We start from the raw sequence: 24,554 nt of genomic DNA, 5'->3' as shown, positions 1-24,554 counted from the left end.
GGGTTCAGAAATCAGATGCACCCACATTTATACTCTTCTGGCTCTTCTGCTCACTGTTTGATCCTGGATAAGTTGCTGGACCTCCCTGATCCTCTTTCCTCACCTGCCCAATGAGGATTCAATGAGAGACTACAGCTGACATTCTGAGCACGGAATGAGCCCTCAGCCTGTGTCAGTCATGATGAGGTTGCGACCAGGCGTATCTGCCCCAGCCCTGCCCTGCACCTTCTGCAGGCATCTCCAGGGTGTTTCTGCAAGACTAGTTTATTTCCTTTGTTTTAAGGGTGTCGGTAGGTTAGAGTGTGAGGGGATACTTGGGGCATACTCCACTGTGGCCTGCAGGTCTGGACAAGTCCTTTCTAGGAGCCTCTGTTGTTACAAATGACCACTACTATGGTGAGGTCAGAAGTCCTAGCTGGGTCTCAATTGGGCAAACATGGCAGGGCAGCGTTTCCTCGGGAAATAGTGGAGGAGCCCTCCAGCTCCTAGAGGCTGTCTGCAGCCCTTGGCTTGTGGCCCCTTCCTCCATCATCAGTTGGACAACCCATGCCATCTGAGCATCTCCCCTTGTGGCGTCTCCCTCCCACATTTCTTTCCCCATTGTTACATCAGTCCCACCACAGCACTCCAGGGCAACCTCTCCGCGTTCAGGTCAGGCTTTCGGCAGCATGAATTCCCCCTGCAGCCTTAACTCCTCCTCCTTGCAGTGTAAGGTGCCACAGTCCAAGGTGCTGGGGAGCAGAGCATGACCTCTCAGGGGCCCGTGATTCTGCCGGCCGCCTCCCCAGCCTTGGTTTTCTCATCTAGAAAGTGGCAGTGTTGAGCCCAGCAGGGACCTGGGGGTGATTTCGTGAGATGGCTGAGCACGCTGGCCAAGGGTAGGACAGTGCTGGTTGGATCCGCCCTGAGCACCTGCTGGGAGTGAAACTCTTCTGGGTGCCAGAGAGTCCCCAAGGATGGAAGATGTCACTGTCCCTGCTGAGGAACAGCTGGTGATGTAGCTGGGGCTGTAGACGGTCGCTGGACAGAAACAGGGGTGCTCGCTGTACCCCACCCCATGAGCAGCTACTCCACAGAAGAAAAGGCTCTGGGTTGTCCCCCTCCCAAGGACTTGCTGCAGGTAGGGGGTGAGGAAGGAAGAGCTCCGGGGGGTGGGGGACTCTGCTTAGTCACAAGGACCAGGTAGGCATTGCACAGCTGTGGCACAGGCTCCGTCTAGCAGGGGAGATGGGCTGGCAGCCTGCAGGGACATGGGGGCCGAGGTGGCCGTATGGGGCAGAACGTGGTAAGAGGCGGCTATGAGTATGGACAGGGCTGCCAGAGTAGTCTCAGTGCCGCCCTTGTTTATAAAATGTTTCCCCAGCACTAAGTAACAAACTCGTCTGCCCCTCAGAACAACCCTGCAGGCATCCGCTATTACTGCTCCCATTTTAAAGGTGAGAACACTGAGGCTCAGAGAGGTGAGCTACTTACCTCCCACGGCCCTGGGATTCAGAACCAGGCAGTCTGAGTGCTGAGAAAGGAGGACTGGCTCTGGGGAGGATCGAGTCTAAGGCGAAGAATAAGCCTCGAGGGTGTAGTGGAAGCAGGGGAAGGCCGAGGGAAGCACAGGTACACGGCAGCACAGAAAGAGAGCTGGGTTTCCCTGGGGAACCTAAGAGTTTGTATAGTGGGACACAAACAGTGTGGCTGGAGATGAGGGCTCCGTGGCTCTGGGAGGCTGTGGGGCAGAGTCCAGAGAGCAGTAGGGAGCCACTGACGTGTCTACAGGATGCGTGACGAGACCACATTAGGGAAAGAGGGAGAGAGCACCCTGTTTTTCCCTTGGAATCCTCAGATGGTGCGTGAGTGGGACACTGAAGGAGGACCCCTGAGAGTCACTCTCTGCAGGGCTGGTGCTGAGGAAGCCCTGCCTTGCCTGGCCCCGAGCAGAGCCCCTGCAGGTCCCTAGGCTGTGCTGACCCGGCCATTTCCTGTCACTGTGTCCCACTTCCTCTCAAGTCCCAGGCTGTCCGGGCTGATAGCACAAGACGCCGGTCAGCCAGCAGGGCCAACTCCATGGCAGCTGACCTTCATCCTCGCAGAGATTAAGCTGATTCCTAATCCATGGCCTGTGGGTACTTACCTTAGCCCGCACTGCAAGTAATTCAGGGCTCATCCTTGGAGACTGTTCTGTACATTATGCCTGAGTAGCTGGCGGTCCTGGGGACACGCCACTCCCAGTGTATTCTGGGCACATGGGTTCTGTGACTCAGGATTTCACGCTGGGGTGTGAAAGAGATGCTGAGAGAGTCGCTCCCAGTAAAAGGTCATCTTTCCTTTTCCAAAAGAACAGTGGAATTGTCACCTCTCCAAGCAGCTCCCAGAGGTGTCACACAGCAGCACGGGTGTTCTACTCAGCCACTCCTGCACAGGCTCTTGAGAATGATTTATAGGCCAGGTGTTCTATGGTGCCAGCGTTTGGAGTTCACATGCATGGTGGCACATGCGTGGAATCCCAGCACTCAGAAGGCTGAGCCAGGAGGATCACTGTGAATTCGAGGCCAGCCTGGACTACCTAGCGAGACCCTGTCTCAAAAAACACAGTCAATAGTGACATCCACAGCAAGGGATAGGACAGCCCCAAACCAAACCCAGCGATCTTCCCACAGTGAGATGCGGAGACAGGAACGGCCTCTTGTGAGGGTTCAGGTCAGGCCTGCCCCAAATGTGTGAGTTGAAATGAAGACAAAATGTGGGACTTCGACGCCATGGGGATTTGGAGACCTAGAACTGGAGCTCTGGACCTCACTGTTACACCCAGAGCAGCCCCTGAGGAAACAGCGACTTTTGCCCCTAAATCTAATATGCGTCTGTGCTAGCTGTGCTCCTGTAATGAATTATCATTCCTGAAGGTCACATAGTAGTGGAGTGACAGTGAGCCAGTAGCATGAAGGACAGGGGTGTCGCATCAGCACCAGGAAGAGAGCTAGAAAAGTGGGCTCAAAGGTCAGGGGTCACTTAGAGGTTCCCCCCACCACATGGGCAGGGTGGTGAGGGAACCCCAGGGGGGTTGATATCCTATGCCCCAGCTTCTCCCAGTAAATGCAGAGCCATGTTTGGGGGCAGGGGGAAATCGGACAGGCTGCCCCCAGCTGTCCTAGAGCCTCTGCCTTCTCCCCAGGCTGGGCCCCAACACCTGAGGCCTCTGAGCCACCCTCAGAGGGGAGTGTTCTTGCACTTTTGACCTTCCCCACGCCAGTGCAGGAGGCAGGCCAGTTGGAGACGGTGGGGCCCAGAGATGCCAAGTGACTCATCCAAAAGTCACACAGCAAATCAACTCCAGAGCAGATTCCTTGAGGCCCCAGCCAGGCTGCACTTGCAGGCCAGGTCCTGAACGGCGCCTCCTTGGAACGAGCTGGTGGGCCTGGGGGGTGGGGCGGTGGGAGGCTGTAGGGACACTTCGGAGACATCCTTTGCATCTGAAGCATGGTATTCACCCCACCCCAAGCCAAGAGCCAAGGCAGCTATCCCCGCTCTCCCCCTCTGTCTCCACCTTGCAGAGGGTCAGAGTGGACCCGGGAGGCCCAACCCTTGGCTTTGAAGGCCCCTTGGAGAGGTGCGGACCCCCGGGGAGCCTGACCGCAGCTGGGTGGAAGCCGCAGGCCCTGGGGATGCTTGGGAAGGAGGGAGGGCTCCAGCTGGGCCGGTGCCTGCGGCGCGGAGGAGGGCGGCGGACGGTTCACCAGGCGGCCAGCAGACTGGCTTCGTGTTGCAACGTCTGGTGGCGTTGGAAGCATCCTGTTGGGCGCAGCCTGCCGCGGAGCGTGTGTGGCTGTGGCTGTAGGCCGGGCGGCCCGGGCTGCTGGCACTTCGCGGCCAGTTGGCAGCTCGGGTTCAGCCGCAGGTCAGCGGCGCCCATGACGTCACGAGTTTGTTTACGGTGGGTCTTGTCGCCAAGGAAGAGACGGACTCCGGAGTGGCGGGAGGGGGACCCCTGTCCCACTTCCAGCCCCCCAGCTCAGTTGAGCTCTGTCCCAGCCTGGCACCCCTTCTTACCCCACGTTGTCCCCTCCTCATCTGTACCCAGGATCCCAATGCCACCCTCAGCCCCAACCGTGCCCCCTTCTGCACCCAGAAGCCTAGCCCCATTTATCTCCCAGCCTCAGGGCCCCACCTACCCCTTCAGGACTCTGACCCAACCGCTCCCTAACCTCCGGCCTCCTCTCCAGGCAGGCTGCTCCTTGTCGCCCCCTACCATGTGAGCCCCACCAGCAGGCTTCAGTTTCTTGGCTGTGGGGGCAAGCTGGGTGAATGCAGACCACTGTGCTATCCAGCTAGGTGGGCAGTGGACCTGTGTGCAGCCACTGAGCCAGGAAGCAGCCATGGGTACTTGTGAGGATGGGCACTCCCCTCCCCTCCCCGCCCCCTCCCTATGCTCCGGAAGCTGAGGGAAAGGACCTGGCCTTTCAAGCACCTGTCTCTTCCTAGATCCCTGGGACTTGCCCCAGCCCACCTTCCCGGGAGAGGGAGGCCAGTGCTGCTCAGGGCCCTGCAGCCTGGTTCTTCACCTTTGCAGGCAGCGGATCCTGCACGCTCTTGTGTCCCCTCCTCCCGTCCACCCAGCATCCCAGCCCCAGACCTCTTCCCTCCTAACTCGGCCCCTCCACTACTCAGGTTCCCACCCATCCCAGACTCCACTGCAGCAGCAGCAACTTGTCCCAGAGGCCCTGGCAGAGGCAGTCATTTCTCTACTGTCTACCCTCCACAAAAGCACCCCTTTTGCCCCCCGAGTCCAATTCCAACAATCTGTGGCTGGAGTCTCCTCAGCTCTGCCACACCAGATTCCTTGCTCACCACCTACCCAGGGCCTCTGTGCTGCCGTCCTGTCTGCCTCTTCCATCAGACACCTGCACGACTCCTCCAGTCTCTGCTAAAATGTCCCCTCGTGCCAGAGGTCCCCTACCTCATCCAGACCCTACCAGTGACCACCACACCCTCAGAACTTCATGTTCCTGCCATGTACCTTCAGCCACCCCTGTTTATTATACAGTCTCTTACTCAGGTGTCTGTTGCCATCTGACTTCTACATATAAAGAAAAGGGGCCAGGGAGATGGCTCAGTGGAATAAGCGCTTCCCTGGCAAGCGCAAGGGCCTGAGTTCAATCCCCGGTTCCGCAAAAAAAAAAAAGAAAGAAAGAAAGAAAGAAAGAAAGAAAGAAAGAAAGAAAGAAAGAAAGAAAAATAAGACAGGGACATTAAAAGGATTTGGCTTCAGGGTCCCAGTTCAAATGTTGCTTTGGGAGGTCAGCCTGGAGAAGTTAGAGTATTGGGTTAGAATCCCCTTCACAAGAAGGTCACACAGAAATTGTGCACAGCGCCTACCTGAGAACAATCTAAATGCTGGCTCCTCCCTCCCACCCCCTCCTAATCCCAACTCAGCCACCCCAAGGTCATCTACCTGGCTTCTTCACCAGGAGATCCAGCTGGAGGAACTAGAGCCCAGGTCATACCTGTGGTCTGGGTCTTCTAGTCCCTGCCCAGTATGGTCTGTAGGAGGAAGGCAGCCCCAGGGCTCATTGAATAGACTGATGACATTTGTGATTTTTTTAAAAAAATGGTGCTTAGGGTTCTGACTGAAGAGAGAAGGTGTCCTCGCCTGTTTCTGTGGAGAGTTTTCTGAGTGGACTCAGGACCAGCATGGTTTGCAAGAATCACAGCAGGGGTGTTGCAGAAACACCACCAAGTGTCCTGTGCCATTTTCGAGCTCTTGTTGACCACTAGCAGGCAGCAGTTCCTGAGCTGGCAGAGCTCTTTGTCCTCACAGACATGAGGTGGCCACCCCAGGAGACGGGTGTCTCGGCCAGAGGGAGAAGAGACCAAGAGGGCAGATTAAGCAGCCATGGGCTGGAGCAGGTGACAGGTGGATAGCGTGTTTCACAGGAGGGCTTCTGCTTTTGGGCAGAGAGGACAGAACCTCAGGGAGGAGGATAGAGCCCTGCAGTAGGAGTAGAGACCACACAGCCCTCAGGGAGAGGAGTGGCAGTCAGATAGGGACAGATGGGAAAGGGCCTGAGTCAGAGGGAAGCTGCTGTAAGTAGAAAATGGCATGGCAAGATGAGACTAAGGTTCTAGAAGGATCTCTCTGGCCTCATTCAGAATTAGCGGGGGAAGGGATGGAGCAAGGGCACCATAGGGCCAAGGCAGTGGTCCTGCCAGTGGGGATCTGCTGGGCCCAGAGTGGCGCCATGGACGGGGGAGAAGGGGTCACCTTCTGGGTTTCAGAGGTTGGAATGACAGGGCCATCTGACCTCAAAAACCTTAACTTCATTATATCTGCAAAGGCCTTGTAACAGACTTAACACAAAGCTTAAAGGCGAGGAGAGCTTGGAGTACAGTGTTTCAAGCCTGATACATCCTGCAAAAACTCCTTCATACTTAATGGAGAAATAAGATCTTTCCATGATCAAGAGCACCTTAAGGAGATTGGGGCAACTAAACTAGCATTCCAAAGAATTCTCAGACGTATCATAGAGACGATGAAGCCGACAATTCCCAGAAGTCTAGTGGAATGAATATGCTGTGAGTCTCTAGGGCCCGGAAGGGCATGGCTTATGTCTCGATGTCTCCCCGAAGGCTGGTGCGGTCATATGTAGAACTTTTCAGAGGTGGCTGGATCCAGTGTGTGATGCTGGGATTAAGGATGGAATGCTGGGGTTGATTCACGGTGCAGTGCTAGGATTAGGGTGCCCCTAATGGGTGCTAGGGTGGGTGGCAGCCTGAACAAAATATAAGGGACAGAAAAAGGGTTGCTATTGTCACTGCTTGTCACTCACTGCTCCACTGCTTCACTGCCAGCTGCCTCTTGCTTTGCTGCCATCTGCCCACCATGGGCCATTTCTCCTCTGTGCTGTCACTCTACTTTGGAGCCAGCTAATTATGGTCCAAAACCTCTTTGAACTGTGAGCAAAGTAAAGACTTCCTCTTCTTTTTTTTTAAAAAAAGACCTTCTTATCCAAACAGGTCACACTCAGATTCTGGAGGACATAGTTTCTGAATGTGCACACATCATGCCCCTTACAGTTTCCTGGCCAGCAGGGAGAACTGATTTTAAAGTACTCAGGGCAGGGCCCAGCACCGAAGGGAGCCCTGCCAGTGTTAGCTGTGGTGTCCCTCCCCACCCACTGGGAGGCCAAAGAGGCCTGGCAAGTGTGCCCACCCAGCCGTCAGCCATGGCACCAGGCTGAGCCACGCTCTGGACAGCAGCTCCCGCCTCCACGCTGCCCTGTAAAGCTCTAGTGTCTTTGCCATGGAGTGATGACTGTCACTGTCCCCCGCTCTACACCGTGTGCCTCTTGGGGCCCTGAGCTGTACTAGGACAGGGTGGCGCCCTCCCCTCCTATCCTGGGAGCCCCAGGCATGCCCACATGCCGGGGTTACCTGGGCAATGAGTTTGGACATTCTTTGACAGGGTTCCTTTGCACCTGCAGAAGTCAGTGGTTCATGATGGCTACTGGTAGTGGACATCACATAGGTGCTAGAGTTTGTGGTCTCCTCTGTGGTTCCCAAGGGGAGCAGTTCCAGGCTGCACGTCTGCCTGGAGGAAGTCTCTGCTGAGCTCCAAGTTGTGGTCAAGGACTTGTGGGAGGGCCACACTACCGGCTGATCTAATTTGGGGAACTTCCTAATAGTCCTCTCCCACAGAGCCTGCGGTGGCTAAAACATTCCCTGCAGGCCAAACTGGGGCCTGAGCCAGCACAGACCTCTCTCTCAGGGCTCTAGGGAGAGCCCTAGCTGTCGCTGTGTGGCCCAGCAGTGCAGGACGAGGAATGACAGCAAAGATATGGCCCACGTCCCTGACAGAGAGGCCTAGTGGGATTTGTCACCTCTGACCTCCTGAGGTTGGCAGTGGTATAATCATAGGAGAAATGAACCAAAATCTACAGTGAATATTTAAAGTTTTGAAATTTAAAAGCTCATTGCAAAAAAAGACATTGCCACAGTCTCCTTCAAAATATTCTCCCCCATAGCCAGACATGGCAGGAGTAACCTGTAATCCCAGCACTTGGGAAGCTGAGGCAGGCAGATTGCTGAGAGTTCAAGGCCAGCCTGAATGGCATAGAGACCAGTCTCCAAAAACCAAATAAATAACAATCAAATATTTAAAACCCCAAATATGTCCCCTTCTTGTATTCTCAAGCGGTTCTGAAAGGCCCCTTCCATGAGCTTCTTTACAAGGTATGATCAAAAACACAGTGACAGGTGCTGCCACATGCCAAACACGGGAAGGCAGATTTGTAGAAAGATAACTGTGTGTCGTCATCCACCCTAGTCACCGTATCTGGCACCGGACTACTTCTGCCTCTTCCCCAAAGTCAAAATGACCCTGAAAGGTCAACATTCTGAGTCGATTCAGAGAGTATCCAGAACTGCTTCGGAAAGCGGCATGAAGGATGGGATAAGTGTGTTTGAAGCACAGGGGAGGATTATTCAGAGGGCAATTAATGACACTGTGTCTATTATGTAATCAAATGGCTTTAATTTAAACCTTCACCGTGGTTTTCAATCACACTTTGCAGAATACTTGCCACCTCCTTTCATTATTATCAATGGGGCGACAGATGCAGCTCCAACCCCAGCTTATAGATCCCACCACACCACAAAACTGCAGTTGCTAGGGTGATGTCACTGGAGACCCCAGAAGGGTTCCACCTCCAGCCTTCCATGGCCCTGGCCTGGCTGAAGCAGGGCATTCTTGCCATCATTCCCCAAGAGGGTACGGCCCAAAGCGTGCAGACAGTGCACACGGGGCTCTTGGGAGCAAAGGTGGACAGGGTTGGGAGGTCTGGGCTTGAGGTACTTGGTAGCACCCCCTCAGGAAGATCGTTTGGAAAGGCTGTCTTTGGGAAGCAGAAGGGCTGGTGGGCTTTTGGCTGGGCCTGGGTGACAGACCAGCGCTGGGTGACAGACCAGCGCTGGGTGACAGACCAGCGCTGGCAATGGGGGAGAGTTGGTGAAGCGGACGGAGTCCACCCCACCTCCTAACAGTGCTGGGATAGGGCGCAGCTCAAGCACGGCTTCCGGCTTCCATCACTAGCAGGAGTATTTTCTAGCCTCAGTCTTTGTAAAAATGACTGTTACAGATGCCTAGCTAAAGCGCCACTGTTCCACATACCAGGACAGGAAGGAAGAGGAAGTTTGGGACCATGTCTGCCACACCCCCTACCCATTAGCAGCCCAGAGCCTCGCCTCTAGAATTCCCAGGGTCCCCCAAACCCAGCTTGAAAACCTGTTTCCCCCAAGATGTCTGGCCAAGGGATGACCTGCACCCTGTCCTGCAGAGGGCAGCTTCATGGCTGTGCCAACCTGTGGGTGAAGGAGGTCTTCCAAGTCTGGCAAAGGATGGGGGTGGAGTGATCCTTTTGAGTCCCTGGTCCTGCACTGGTCAAAGCTGCATCCAAGGGCTAGCAAGATAGCTCAGCGGACTTAAGTGTCTGCTTAGGAAGCCCAGGGTTCCCTTCCCGTCACCACATGCCATGCTGGGCCCTTCCTCAGGCGCGCTGAGCTGGCCACCGACTCTGGGCATGGTGGAACACGCCTGTAATCCCAGTGCTAGGAAGGCTGAAAACAGGAGGATCATTACAAGTCCGAGCTGTGTAGTGAGACCCTGTATCAAATACATTAAAAAAAAAAAAAAAAAAAAAGGCCAGAGGAAGCAAGACTGAGAGAGCCACTCAGGGTCTTTGGACAGCTGTCACCCAGCATCTCTACTCCTTGGGGGCAGAGGGATCCTCTCTGAGCAGGGGAATCTATTCCTATTGCTGTATCCGTAATAGCACTAGCAGCCAGCTTTCACTACGCCCTTGCTAACCTGCCCAACCTTTCTCCAAGTGGATGCTTTAACCTTTACACATAGACACCAAATCCCTGCTATGGGGGGGGAGGGGAGGGGAGGGAAGGAAAGGAAAGGAAAGGAATGGAACAAAACGAAACAAAATGAAAAGAAAAGAAGAAAGAAAGAAAGAAAGAAAGAAAGAAAGAAAGAAAGAAAGAACAGAACAGAACAGAACAGAACAGAACAGAACAGAACAGAACAGAACAGAACAGAACAGAACAGAACAAGGAATAAAAGCCAGATACCCTGGCTCTGGAGCCCGGGTTCTGAGCTGCTCTATTCTAGAGCCCGCGTCTTACTCCTTGAAATGGAAATGGTAAAGAGAAGGAATCTGGGGGGTGGGGTGGGGGAAGGTTTCACTATATAGTCCAGGCTGGACTTGAACTCACTGTGTAGCTTAGGCTGGCCTCAAGACCCTCCTGCCTCAGCCTCCCAAGTGCTGGGATTACAGCTGTGCACCACCATGCCCAGCAAGAGAAACTCAGCGTTTAACCTAGGCTACACACATATGTGCAGCCTTTTGAGACAGTGCTTGTGTCCGCACTTTCCATGCCCCCCGCCCTCCGCTAGGCACATGTGGCCCTTTCTGTGTGGCAGCCACAGCAGCTCCGCTGTGTCACACACTAACTGCTCACTTGCTCTCATCTGGCCGCCAGGATGGTTTTCTGTTTGATTCTCCTGCTGTGCGGGCGGGGAGAGGAGGCAAGCCGCGCGCCCTCCGCCCTGGGCCTGCGCCCTCACCACCCAGCCTGCTGTGCCTTGGGGTCTCCAGGGGGTATTTTCAGCCCTCCTGCGAAGCCAACAGCACATTCCAGCTCACAGTGAGGGACCCTGGGGACAGGAGCTGGCCTGCCAAAGACCTGCCCAGGGACTTGGATCTTTCCGGGGCTGCCAATTATAAACAGATGCTCCTCCTGGGAGCCGCCCGGGACCACCCGGCTCACAGCCCCGGTGGGACCGCGCTCCGCAGCTGAACTCCAGGAAAGACGGCCAAGGCCAGGCAATGGCGTGAGCCCCCGGGTGAGGAGCGAGGCTGGGCAGAAAGGGGCACCCGCACCCTCTGGCCAGGACCTCGCGCCGGGGGATCTGCACTGAGCTATTGCTCTGCCCAGCCTGGCTAGAGCTGGGGCTGAAGTGAGCACACTTTCCCACAAGCTCACTAATCCTCCGGAACACGAACACGGAGGGATCCTTGCGCCGCCGCATCTGCTGCGCACTGGCGCAGGCGCCAACCCGGCTGCCTCATAGAGAGCAAGAATTGAGTCCTGCCGCTCTGCTCTGAGGCTCGAGGGCCCAGCACAAGGCTCACCTGGGAAGCGGAGGCAGCCACCCCCTGAGGCTGTAAGGATCAAAGAATGAAACATCTGTATGCTGAGCGCAGGGTCCGGCCCATGACGAGAATCGCAGCCTAGTGCTGGAGGGAGGACGGGAGGAGCAGCCAGAGAGGCTTCAGAACCGAGGGAACACTCAGGAAGGGTTCTGCAGAGTGAAGAGGAGCCCGTGAGAAGCTCTGGAATTGAAAGCAAAGATAAACAACAAAGAGGAAGATGAAATAGGGCCTTATGACACGTGAGAACTCTGAGAAGGCCCGACTAGGGGACTGAAGGGCCGGGGGTGGGGCAGCTGCCCCTGTGGTGCTGAGTTGCTTGTGTGTAAATAACCTTTGTGGGGGAAGGGTACTTGGCGATGCTTTTATCGCATCTTCCGTTCCTAAGATTATAAATAGCCTTTTCTTTTGAGACTTTTCCCTCATGCAGTTGGACATAAACTGCACGACACTGCTGTTCAGATCCCAGCTGTCGTCACTCAGTGGCTGAGTGTGACCTATGACAAGATGCTGTCTCAGAGTTTAGACTGCTGTCTATAACGACACATCATGGCTGCCTCTCGGTCCCCTGCGTGTTTATTCTGTGCCTGCCTACGCTCCTTCATGACCCGTGGTTTGCCTCTTCCTTCTCCGTCTGCCCCCACCAAATGGAGCTCCCAAAGGCCGGAATCTCGCCCACTGGTACAGTGCCTACCACCCAGTGGGCTTGGCAGGCTGATGGGCAGTGCTGCTGTGACTGTTTTATGGTGGCAGTGGTTTTTGTTTTGTTTTGTTTTGAGATGGTCTCACCGCAATCCAAGCTGGCCTTGAACTCACTATCAAGCCTCAAACTCATAGCGATCCTCCTGCCTCAGCCTTATGCATGTAGGCACCACCACGCCCAGCTTTGCTGTTGATATTATACAAGGCCTAAGTAGGGCCTCTGGGTAGAAGTGAATTTTGGGTGCTGGACACTTGGAACTTTGGAGCTTCATCCTTGAACCTGCCGTGCGTGGTGCTCTGGGCTGCCTCTATAGAAGGAAAAGTTCTGGGTTCAAATCCTGTCACCCTCATCCCTGAATGTGGCTCTGAAGAGTGATAATGGCAGCTCTCATGTGAGAGGATTAGGAGGCTTCAGCTGGGACTGGAGCTAAAGAAGGATTGGCTATGAGGCCAGGGCGGGACCCGGGTCCTAGACAGCAGTCCTGACTAGATTCAGCAGGCTGAAGTCACCCTCCGTTCCATCCTCCTGCTTGACTGTCCCCAGGCAGAGAGGGTACAGGAGCCTGCTGTTTGCCCCAGAAGGGAAGGAAGCCAGGGGGTGGCAGGCTCCAGACCTTATTTCATGAACCCAGCCAAAGAATCAGTGTCAGCCTCTGACCTTACACTTTGCTCCGTGTGTTCTACCCCTGCCCAGGTTCTGTCCCTGCCTCCTGCAGGCCCACCTCCCTTGTCCAGCCTCACTCACCCTATCTGGCACCAGGTGGGGCCCTTGTCCTGTCAGCTGTGAGGTGGAGCCACCTGGGAGGGCCTGAGGAGTTACACCTTCCAGCTTCGTGATGAATAACTCAGCTTCCCCAGAGGGTCCTAGCAAGGGGCCAGAGGAAGAGCTGTGACCAGAGCAGCTTCGCCTGCCATCCATCAACTCTCTTACACACCACCAGTCCTGGGGACATGGGGACAGGCCCTGGCCCCAATCACTGTGGGGAGGAACACACCACCTGCTTGTGCAGAGCAGCTGCAGGTCCCACAGTGATGGGCGCCTTTGGGACTGCTGCCCTAGAACCCCAAGGGCATCATGTGTCCTCCTGTACAGCTGTACCGGGTGCTTCCCAACAAGGCTCCTGGCTTTTCCCCGACATTGATGTGGCTAGAAATTCCTTGGGTCAGCAAAGGCTTTTTTTGCCTCAGCCAGATACTAGGGAATTACAAGCTGTGAGGGCCTGTTTCCCACAAGAGCCAAAGGTGACTGAGCAGGAGAAAGAAAGCCAAGGATTCCTGGCATTTCAAGCTTATGCCCTCAGGGATATGGGTGGGGAGGGAATGGATGGATGGATGGATGGATGGATGGATGGATGGATGGATGGACGGTGGTTGGGTGAATGGATGGGTGGATGAAGGGTGGGTGGGTGGATGGATGGGTGGATGGGTGGATGAAGGGTGGGTGGGTGGGTGGATGGGTAGATGGATGAAGGGTGGTTGGGTGAATGGATGGGTGGATGGGTGGATGAAGGGTGGGTGGATGTATGAAGGGTGTTTGGGTGAATGGATGGGTGGATGGGTGGTGGGTGGGTGGATGGATGAAGGATGGGTGGGTGAATGGATGGGTGAATGAGGGGTGGGTGGGTGGATGGATGGATGGGTGGATGGGTGGATGGATGAAGGATGGGTGGGTGAATGGATGGGTGGATGGGTGGATGAAGGGTGGGTGGGTGGATGGATGGAGGGATGGAAGGTGGGTGGATGGATGGATGGATTGATTAAGGGTGGGTGGGTGGATGGATGAGTGGATACATGGGTAGGTAGATAGGTGGATATGTGGATGGATGAGTGGATGAGTGAGTGGATAGATGGTGCTATGAGTAGGAGAAAAGGAGGGATGGGAGGTAAATGAAGGGGAGATGATAAGGGAGATGGCAGAAAAGCAGAATAATAGCAGCTTTAGGGCAGGGGTGGGGTCTGGTAGATACCACACCAGGTTCCCTTCCTGGAGCAAGTGTTGTTCTCTATTCTTGTGGCTGAGCTAAACCTCCAGCCTCTCCTAGAGGGAACGTTGTGTTTTTAGTTCAAAAGACTAGAATGTGTCCCTTGCAGCCTGTATGGCTGCAGTCCATTTTGATGGGCAGGTGGCCATGCAGATAAACCCTTCTGAGAGCTTCCCGTACTTCAGGACTTTCTCTAAATTAGCTGAGCGGGGCTTTCAAAATGAGGTTTCCCACAGATTTTCTTAGGGGTTGAGGGGACACTTTTATTTTCTTTTAACGTATTTTTAAAGTTTTTCGAAGTTTAATTTAAAACAATGAGGTCCTTTGGAAACCACCAGAATCCCCCCAGCTCAACCCATCTCGCAGCCTTTCTGTTCTAGGGAAAGTTCTCAGGTTTTAAGGTAAGCAGGGGGTGAACTGCTCTTGTCTAGAGCCCTTCACTTTGCCATCCCCTGTGACAAAGCAAAATCTGCAAATCACCTGCACGCTGGTCTGTTGGGACCACAGCTACAGTAAGACCCAATTTAGAATGTTTGTCTTCCCAAGGCGGCCGTGTGTTCTCGGTAGTCATCCTTAGAATAAGCAAATATCACAAATACTCTTCTTCTTAGCCACACGTGTTAGGGTTTTCATATTGAGGGGTTTTTGTTTTGTTTTGTATTGGGGGAATTTCACTGATTTTGGTTTTATTCAGAGGGATTTTTTGTTTCTTTGAGACAGTCTCACTAGGTAGCTCAGGTGGACCTCAAACTTATCCAGGCTGGCCTCGAATTCATGATCCTCCTGCCTCAGCCTCCTTATTGCTGGAATGACTGGTGTGTACCACAAAGTGCAGTCCTCATTGGTCATTTTGGAAGGAAATGAAAAGTAGGAACTCTTTGGACAGATCCCTAAAATCCTTCCAGCTCTTGATTTCCCTGATTCTAACCTGAGCAGTTTGGGTGCCCAGCCTTCTCCCTCCCTCTGTGCTGATTCTTTAATTTACAATCCTCCTGCCTCAGCCTCCCAGAATTCCGGATTATAGGCAAGTGCCACACTATGCCTGGCTCTTTCTGAGCCTATCATGGACTACTCATAGATTAGCCCAAACTCTTTATGTACCCACTTATTGGTGCTGCCAGGGTGACCTCCTACCACATGGAGCCCACTTTTATTATAGGTGCCTGGATGCCCCCTCCTGTCCTCCTTTCTCAGCTTGACTGCAGTGGGATTATAGTTCCCTGCAGCATCTGTGGCCTCACAGGCAGAGCCTCCCTCTGTCCTAACACCTGGTGTAAATCATCCCAGCTCTAGACTAATTGGTGAGGTCATCCAAGTCCTAAAGGAGAGAATTTGGAATATTGTGCAGAAAGAGCACTCATCATAGCTGGCTTTGGGCTGGCAAGAAACATCCTGCTAAATGAAATATCTGAGAAACTTGTAAATAGCATGTCAGTTGATCAAAATAGGCTCAAGGGCCGGTGAGATAGCTCAGCAGACTAAGCACCTGCTTAGGCAAACACAGGGACTGGGTCCAATCTCTGGCACCACATGTCCCAGAGACCCACCCCCTAGACACGCTGAGCCAGCCACCAAGTCTGGGCGTGGTGGCGCATGCTTGTAATCCCAGTGCTGGGGAGGCTAAAACAGGACGATCGCAAGTCCACGCTGCACCCTGAGACCCTGTTCCAAATACATAATTTTTTTCAAAAGACTCAAAAAATGCTGGTTCCCTTGACAGTAGGCTGTTTTCCTTTGTAAAGATTGTACTGTTAAACAGCTTCATAGGCTTTACTCTTGGGCAGAAGCAGGGAAGTCAGTAATTTAAAATAAGTGTCTTAGTGACCTTGCTGTCATTTGGACAAAATACTCAAAGCCCATGACTTCAAGGAGACAAGGAGAGAGGCTTCTTTCTGACTTGCAGTTTTAGGCCAGGTTCAGTGGGCTCCAAGGCAGAGAATGAACGGAAGGCAGAAGGTCACCTCAGATAAGAGCTGCTCACGTCACGGTGGCCAGGAAGCAGGGAGAGAAGGGAGGAGCCAGGGAGGCAATGTGTCCTTCCAGGTCAGGCCCTAGGGACCAACCTCCAAGCATCCCCAGCTCCTAACAGCACACACAGGTCCTGACTTCGTCACCTGTACACGTGAGAGCTTTGATCAAAACCATAACACAAAGGTATTGAATTTTATGCCTCCCTGAATCATGTTGTTCTGTCCTTCTAGATTGTTCTCTGGGGCCGGACTGAAAAATGTCTGAAAGAGACAACAGAGGAGATTCGCCAGATGGGTACTGAGTGCCACTATTTCATCTGCGACGTGGGCAACCGGGAGGAGGTATACCAGATGGCCAAAGCTGTCCGGGAGAAGGTCAGTGTCCCAGGAAGGTCTGTATTTGGCATGGCAGAACACAGAGTAATGCCAGGCAAAGAGGACATGCCCAATTGCCAGGGGGAGAACTTCACTTATGGCAGAATGGCATTGTCCAGAGCAGCTCTGGGGACTTGCCTATGGAGCTGGTCCAGGTGACATGAGTAGGGACTGGGCTGATTGCATCACACGAATTATCAGTTATTGTCCCGTTGGAAGTTGAGGCCCTACAGGTCTAAACTGGGAGAGAGACAAATATCCCATTGCCTTCTGGGAAAATCCACCTGACTCTAGGCATCTCCCTGACTATGTGTTGGGGTCTCAGTTACTCTTTTTTTATTGCTGGGATAAATACCCGACACTCAAAATGAAGGAAGGAAAAGTTTATTTAGCTCACAGTCAGTGGAAGTTTCAGTCCACACTCAGCTGGCTCCAAGGCAGAGCGGCACATGGCACAGAGAGCAGCCGTTCATGGTGGCAGTAAAGAGCAAGAGAGCAAATAGGAGTAGCAGCAACAGTGGCTTCAGAGAGCAAGTGTGTCTCTCTTCTGTTGCATTCAGGCTATCCTCCCCAGATTGGGCATATCACTCACACCCATAATCCCAGCAGCACTCACACCCATAATCCCAGTGGATCATGAGTTTGTCACAGACTTTAGAAGTCTGCCCCATGACTGCATGAGGCTTTGGGGGGACAGCTAGGCACAAACCATAACAGTTGGTGAACCCCAAGAGAGGAACAGCTACTCCTCTAAAGTATTTGGCACATGGTAATGTTAACTATTTTATGTAAGCATAACCTCATTTATTGAAGATATACTATATCCCAGGTTTGATAGGTGCCATAATATATTCCTAATCCTCAGATCACAGCTGATTTGGCACCACCGTGACCTTACAAACAAGACTGATGCTTAGACAGGTGACAGAGCTTCCCAAGGCCATGTGGCTGGGGGTAGTGGGTTCTGGTCTGTTCTCAGGCACCTGTAAGCCTCCAGGGCTGGCCATCCTCATGGCCCCTGGCTTCCTCTTGTCCATAGGTGGGTGACATCACCATCCTAGTGAACAACGCTGCCGTGGTCCACGGAAAGAGCTTGATGGACAGTGACGATGACGCCCTCCTCAAGTCCCAGCACATCAACACTTTGGGGCAGTTCTGGGTAAGGGCTAGCCTGACCCCAAGCCAGCTCTGGGCATGAGGCGAGGTGGAAACAGAGAGAGAGAGGCTGAGGCCAGAAGGACGCCCGAGGACAAAGTGGCTGTACGAGAGGAATGACTGGGCCCAGGAGCCACAGGTTTTCTGATCTGTGAGCTCAGTGTCCACAGCCATGGGCCCTTGGTCCACTGCTATAGGAGGGAATGGTCACTAGGGTAGAGTATGTGTCAGGGCAGACTGCTCTCCCCAAGATGGGCGGAAGGGTTGGTGGCAGTTGTTTCAGCACCACACTGACCCGCTGTCCACCCTCAGACCACCAAGGCCTTCTTGCCTCGAATGCTGGAGCTGCAGAATGGCCACATCGTGTGCCTCAACTCTGTGCTGGCGCTGTCCGCTATCCCAGGAGCCATCGACTACTGCACATCCAAAGCGTCAGCCTTCGCCTTCATGGAGAGCCTGACCCTGGGGCTGCTGGACTGTCCAGGCGTCAGTGCCACCACCGTGCTGCCCTTCCACACCAGCACAGAGATGTTCCAGGGTATGAGGGTCAGGTCAGTGCTGGGCACCAGCCTCCTTCTCTGAGCCGAGGCAGCCAGGGGACTGTCGTAAAAGCTGTGTCATAAATAGACCCAAAAGCCTTGGGGCCTCGTACTCTGGTGTCTCATTCTCTACCTACAAGGCTGTGGGATGCTCTAACAGGTCAGGGTCCCACTTCCCAGTTCAGGGAGCTCACACAAAGCACTGGAGCTGAATACATGCTGTATATATGGCACGTAAGTGCCGTGGATTCCTACTACACAATAATAAGAAGCACACAGAGTGTTGATATGTGAGTAGTACTGTGAAGCTCACAAGCATGATGCTGAGTGAAAGCAGCCCAGAACGCACAGCTCCTTGTAGGACTTGATTCCTTCTGCATGATTTCAAGTGCTAAAATGGGCAAAACCGGGCTCTAGTGCTGGAAACCCGAGCAGTGGCCGCCCCTGGCATGCATGAGCACAGAACTGGAAAAGAGGCAGAAGAAACCACCCTCTTGGGGATCGGGGTGATGACTAAATAGGTAAAAGTTAAAATAAAAATGTATCGTAATAACATAGCAATAGTTACTATAGAGCTCGGAGTGTTGTTCAGTGCTAGCGTACTTGCCTTGCACACAGCAAGCCCAGTGTCCAATCTCAGTACTAAAAAGGAAAAAAGGTAAAACTGAAGCAAGCTGTGTGCTCAAGACATAGTATGCAAACACAGCTCAATGCGAAGAAACAGGAGCCCAAGCCCTTTCTCCACAGAACAGTTCTAACAGAGAGAGGTGGACCGCTGGGTGGAATTCAATCTTAGGAGCCCAGCACTCAAGCTGTGGCTCCCGCATTGCTGTAATGTACTGAATGGCGTTGGGTCTGGTTGATTATAGCTCTGTAGACTTCACTGCTTGTCTGTAAAACATGCCATCAGCTAACGTCATAGGTGGTGAGGGTTAAATGACATCCGTGCAGTGTCGTCCGAGCTACACCTTGACTGCCCGATACATAGCACGCTCGTGATGTATGCAGGGCATGAGGATTTAGATACGCAGAAGCCAGGCATTTGCCGAAAGCTGTTTCCACCGTGTGTTTTGCTGCCATCTGTGATGATCTGCCTTCTGAATAAGAGGATGCAGCTTCTTCCAAACATGAGGGCGACGTGAAAGGAGCATAGTGAGAACTCGATGGGACAGCTTAGCCTAGTGCCAGGCACGCGGGAACCGCTCGGCCTGCCTCGGTTGTTGTTCACAGGGACAGCACGACGTGGGCAGTCACCCATCAAAAGAACTGGATTTAGCACCATCCCCCAGCTCTTCTGTGGCTGCGAAGCTTTGGGCTTACTTTATGAGCTCTCCAGGCTTCACTGGCCTCCTCTAAAATGGGAGAAATAATATTTACCTCATAGGAAACCTGGAAGAACTGGAAATAACACAGCCAATGCATCAGGTATAAAGCCCAGGACATCTTAGTATAAATGCTATTAAGATTCCTTGATAGCTTTTTTTTTTCTCATGGAGAGCTCAGTTTGGTTTCTTTTCCACTGAGTATGTGAGAGGTACTCAATAAATGCATGTTGGCAGGGATGAGCTACGTTTTCATGGGGTGCACTGGGCACTGAAGGAGCAGGACACTCACAGCCACTGTACTCACATGTCTGTTTCATCGGCTAACATCGTCCTCCTCCACGTGTTTAGACAGAAAGTGAAGGTTTTCCCTAAGTCATTTTCCTTAGTGGATTGGAGTGTGGACCTACACGGCCTGGAGTCAAATCCCAGCTCTACGTGACCTCAGGCAAATTACTTGAGTTTTTTCTGCCTCGGTTTTTTCATCTATGCAAGCAGACTCATAACAGTACCCTGTATCGGGGTTGGATGAGCTCCTCTGTGGGAATCGACTAGCAATGCCTGCCAGGGGTGCGCACTGGATGAGCTTTAGTTTCCTGTAAGAGCACAAGTGGGTCCAGGATTGGCCGGAAGCCTGGTGCAGGGAGCCCTGTGCTGAGCCAGCGACTGCTGCAAGAAAAGAAAATTGAAAGGAAGGGTGGAGAGGTGGGGAGAGAAGAAGAGGAGGAGGAAGGAGGAGAAGAAGAGTGGAAGGAAGGGAGGGAGAGAGGAAGGAAGGAAAGATTGGTTTCTTACTGTAACTAAGCTTAGCAGCCTCCCAGGGTTGAAGGTGAGGACAAAGTCATGGTTTCTCAGTGAGACTGGCCATAGCAGCAGGTGCCTTTGTTTCTAAATTTCTGCTTACTGATTTATTCTGTAGTCCGGTCTCACCCCCAGACGCAGACAGCCTCACAGCAACCCGTTTTGTAGATGAGGGAACTGGGGCTGGGATGTTAGCTCCAGCTAGAGGCTGGCTAGCTGAGCACACCTTTCCTGGAGTGTGTGGCCTCCGTTAGAGTCCAGAGCTCGGCCAGCGCCCCCGACGACCATCCCACCCATCACGGAGCGAAAGGAGAAAATCCTACCTGCAGGTGGCTCGAGGCTCCTTTGTGGTTCTCCTGCAGGGTCTTACCAGGGGGTCCCCCCAAGCCCACGGAGGTTGGCCTGCCCACCCTCTATCTCTTCCCCAAGAGGCGGAACAGGCAACAGGCAGAGGCGGAGAGTCCAGAGCAGCCACCACATCTACGGGGCTCCGTGGTCAGTCCCTGTTCATCCCACACGTTCTTACGTGCTGATCTCTGCGGAACCCAGGCGCCAGCCCTTGTGGACTGCAGACCGCCGAGATGCACCATCACCACAGTGAAGGGAAAGACAGGGCAGGGTTGAGACCATGGGGCCCAAGAGCAGCTCAGGAACGACATCAGGCCCAGCCCCCCTTCATCTTCCCATTCCAGGGCAGATCACGCAGGCTTTGTGCCACCTAGGTCAGAGTCAGCGGCACCGGCCTTATGTCTGTAGCTGGGGAGGGTGGCAGGAGCAGGGCATGAAGGCACCAGGGCAGTGGCCGCTGCAGGCTGGGGTTGCTCTCCCATCCCCTGAGCCTCTGTCCCCTTATCAGCCAGTTGGAGAGGATGATTCGTGCACAGGCGTGGCATTCACGAGACAGCATTGTTGCCGGGCCGGGGGTAAGGGGTGACTGCGTGGGCGCAGGAAGCCCCTGCAATCATCCGTTCATTTAGAAATGCCTGGAAGGGGGCCCCTGCCCAGCAGCTCAGTTGTTTAAGTGCCTGCTTAAACAATGCAGTCAGTCTCAGGATGCTGTGGTTCGAACCCAGATATTCACTCAAAGCAGAAATGCCCTGAGGGCATCTTGAGGCCGCCAAAAAAGAAATGCATGGAATTGGAATGAATCCAGGACTTGATCTGTACAGGGGAAACCAGGCCTCCAGACGGACAGGCAGGGCACTCGTGGCGAACAGCAAATGGGCTGGCACTTGTCCTTTCAGCAAGTGTTCAGTGAGCACCTGCCAAGTGCTAAAGGCTAGGGCCGGCTAAATGCTCAGCGGATTAAAGCCCCTGCAAGCAGGCGCAGGGGTCGGGGGTTCAATCCCCAGGCCTGCCATGCTGGCCCTGCCCCTGGGGGCATGCTGAGATGGCAATTGAGACTGGACGGGGTGGCGTGCACCTGTAATCCCAGCTCTTGGGAGGCTGTAAACAGGCGGATCACTAGGAATCTGATCTAGTAGTGAGACCGTGAACACCCTGTAGACCCTTCCCTAAAACAGAAAACAAGAAAAAAAACAAAAGTGCTAGAGGCTGAGGATAAAGCTCGGTCTGATGGCGGCCACGGGAACAAGGAGCAAACCAGGCCACTCCAGATGTGAGGAATGCAGGGAAGAGGGCTAACAGAGGGCCGAGATGAGAAGCCCCTCAGGGCAACGGTGAGGCTGCTGAGAGCCCTCCCAGGTAGGACCCTGCAAGAGTGAGCCTGCCTGTTTGGACAACTAGGAAAAGGCCCTGTTCGCAGAGTGCAAGGTGACACGGACAGAAGGGCTTGATTCCCAGGACAGAGCCCTGAGCGCTGGGACCTCTGCTCCCCCCCCCCCACCCGCTGGAGCCGTGAAGGGACGCAGAACTCCAGCACGTCAGGGCTGGGGCAGCGTTTCCATAGGCTGGAGTGTCTCACACAAGAGCGACCAAAGGGGCGCCCTGGGGGTGGAGGCCACAGAACAGCCTCAAGCAGAAACACTCGCTCCTGGAGAAGTCACTGTGTCTCTTCCCGTCCTCAGGTTCCCCAACCTCTTCCCCCCGCTGAAGCCAGAGACGGTGGCCCGGAGGACAGTGGAGGCCGTGCAGCTCAATCAGGCCCTCCTCCTGCTCCCGTGGACCATGCACATCCTCATTATCTTGAAAAGGTCTGGGGCCAGGGAAAGCAGGGGATCAGGTTCATGGCAAGCACCCCCCCCCCCAGGCAGCAGAGGCCGTGCCCTCCCAGTCCCTGCACTGCACCTCTCCTCACTTTCCTCAAGAAAAATCTTTAAATCCACCACCAGGAAGCCTTCCAGATTATTCTGTCTGGAAATGACTCCGCCATCTTACCTCCTGTTTGAGTCAACAGGCAGACTGGGGCCCTCCCTGTCCCACATCTACGGGGAGGCTGGGGATCAGAAATAAGATATCTTTGATTATTGAAACTGTCCTACCAATTTGGTTGGAAATTGTCTCATTGCTATTTGTTTCTCAATAAAATTATGGAAAAAAAAAAAAAGAAATAAGATATCTGCCACAGAGGCTCTTGTGTGACAGATGGACAGGTGAAGGGGAGCCCAGAAGCTCCGGGTCACACCCAGGAGAGGCTTGTGGAAAGCTGCCCCAGAGACTGTGACTCCCAAACCATACCTGACCACCCCAGTCCCTCACAGAAAGTCTTTGCTGAGGAAGTAAAGCTTGGAGTTGATTGATCACTGAGTGAGTTGTAGCCCTAAGATGCTGTTGTAGTCTTTTCAGTTGCTGTAACTGAGTAGCACAGACTAGGTCATTTATAAAGAACAAAGGTTCATGTGGCTCGTAGCTCTGGTAGATGGGTCATCCATGAGCAGGGTGCCACATCTGCTCAACATCTGGCAAATAGGGCATGAATAATGAGAAAAGTGTAAGGCTTGGCAAGAGAGGGAAGGAGAGCTTGTGGGACCATTGGTCTACTACCCTGTCCGGTGTGGCTCTCAGTGACCCAGCCATTGTCCACCACCATATTGACAGTCTTTTCTTTTCTCTCCCCATCCTAGCATACTGCCACAAGCTGCACTGGAAGAGATCCACAGATTCTCAGGAACCTATACGTGCATGAACACTTTTAAAGGACGGACATAGAGGCAGGAGGCAGAGCCTGAGGGGCCCACAGTGCCCAGGCGCACAGCCACGCCCGTCTGTGGGCACATTACTGCTGGGTGAGCCGGGCTGATTCTGTTCCAGGCAAAGACTCTCAGCCCCTTGGGCCAGCCCCAGGACCTTTGCACAAGACTGATGGGTGCAACCCTGCCTCCATAGGGAGGCAAGAGTCCAGCCGGTGGCCACCTTGACACTTTTGTATATTTCCAATTCTGTAGAGTTTACTGTTACGTTGCTTCTCCAGTCTAACCATCCTCAGCCATGTGCATAAACTATTTCCGAGAGGGTCTGTCCCAGGCGCTCTGCCTTCCCCTCCGAAACCCACTCATCTTCAGCTTGAGCAAACTGGTTGATCGGCAGGAAGGAAAAATAAAGAGTGATGGCTTTTGCAAGTTCCTTGCTTCAAACCCTTGGTGGGAAACTGGGCGGGGCCAGGCCTAAGCACAAAATCCCCATCCACTGGGAGAGAAATGGTCCATACAGAGACCCCAGCTGCCTGGAGGAAAGAAGGGGACAGAGATACGGAGAGATTGAAGCCCAGGTCTGAGGTCAGAGATGACTCCTTACCTACACGGGTCACAGCCTTCCAGGAGCATGTGGCTTCGCCGGCATAACCATCCAGCACTGGTCTGTGGACAGTGGTCCACCAACCTGGCACGGCAGGGCCAGTCTTGGCTGGGCACCTGCTGTGTACCTAGCTTGGTACTAGAGAGGAACACTATAGAAAAGTTAAAACCCTCAAGATGCCAGGACGAGATGGCAACCATGGAGGGAAGATTAGGAAACAGTGACAGCAGTACAGGAAGTGCAGAGCAGCAGACTGCCTTGGGTGTCTCGCCACACCTGCCTGCAGGGCAAGGGAGGTCTGGAGCAGCGGAAGGAATTGCCCATAGGAAGAGATGCCTGTGGTCCACTTTGCAGCCTCCCTGCTGCCCCAGGCTCTAAAAACTCATGCCTAGGGGCAGGAAGAGGCAAATAGTGCCTGTCACAACAGTGTCCAGCCCCTCAGCTCATGCCAGTGGGTGGCAGGTGTGGGTAGGGATTCCCCCGGAGAGGAGGAGAACAGGCCTCTGACTCAGTAGAGGAGCATCCCCAGAGTTCCATAAGCCTTCACGGACACAAACTTCAGCTCGAACCCTTCCAGCTACCAAGCTCAGACCCTCAGCCTAGGTGAGCATCAGCCTATTCTGCGTGTAGAGAGGCCACGTTATGACCCTTTCCACTGTTTATTGAGCACCTATAGAATGACTGCTTGTCCCGTGGCACCTGCGCTCTGAGACTCAGGTTGATAAATAGTGTGTTATCGAGGACCAAATCTTGTGGCTCAGGTAGACACACCTGGTGAACCATCAAGGCCTCTTCAAGTTTCTTTTTTTTTTTT

The 24,554-nt window shown here is 53.7% G+C and overlaps 1 protein-coding gene across 1 annotated transcript in view; it reads left to right on the top strand.

Moving 5' to 3' along the window:
• Dhrs3 (dehydrogenase/reductase 3) overlaps positions 1-23,565 on the top strand; it is a 34,104-nt gene extending 10,539 nt beyond the window's left edge. Inside the window, exons 2-6 of the mRNA XM_004639665.3 lie at positions 16,087-16,230; positions 17,270-17,389; positions 17,698-17,936; positions 22,075-22,200; positions 23,071-23,565. Of these exons, the coding sequence (XP_004639722.1) occupies positions 16,087-16,230; positions 17,270-17,389; positions 17,698-17,936; positions 22,075-22,200; positions 23,071-23,155 (714 nt within the window). The 3' untranslated portion in view covers positions 23,156-23,565. The remainder of the gene's footprint in view (positions 1-16,086; positions 16,231-17,269; positions 17,390-17,697; positions 17,937-22,074; positions 22,201-23,070) is intronic.
• The last annotated feature ends 989 nt before the right edge of the window (positions 23,566-24,554 follow it).

The sequence above is a fragment of the Octodon degus genome, unplaced genomic scaffold (genome assembly GCF_000260255.1).
Source record: "Octodon degus isolate 3935 unplaced genomic scaffold, OctDeg1.0 scaffold00113, whole genome shotgun sequence".
Taxonomy (NCBI): Eukaryota; Metazoa; Chordata; class Mammalia; order Rodentia; family Octodontidae; genus Octodon; species Octodon degus.
Note: the sequence above shows the minus strand (reverse complement) of the source record. Positions and strands in the feature narration are given on the sequence as shown.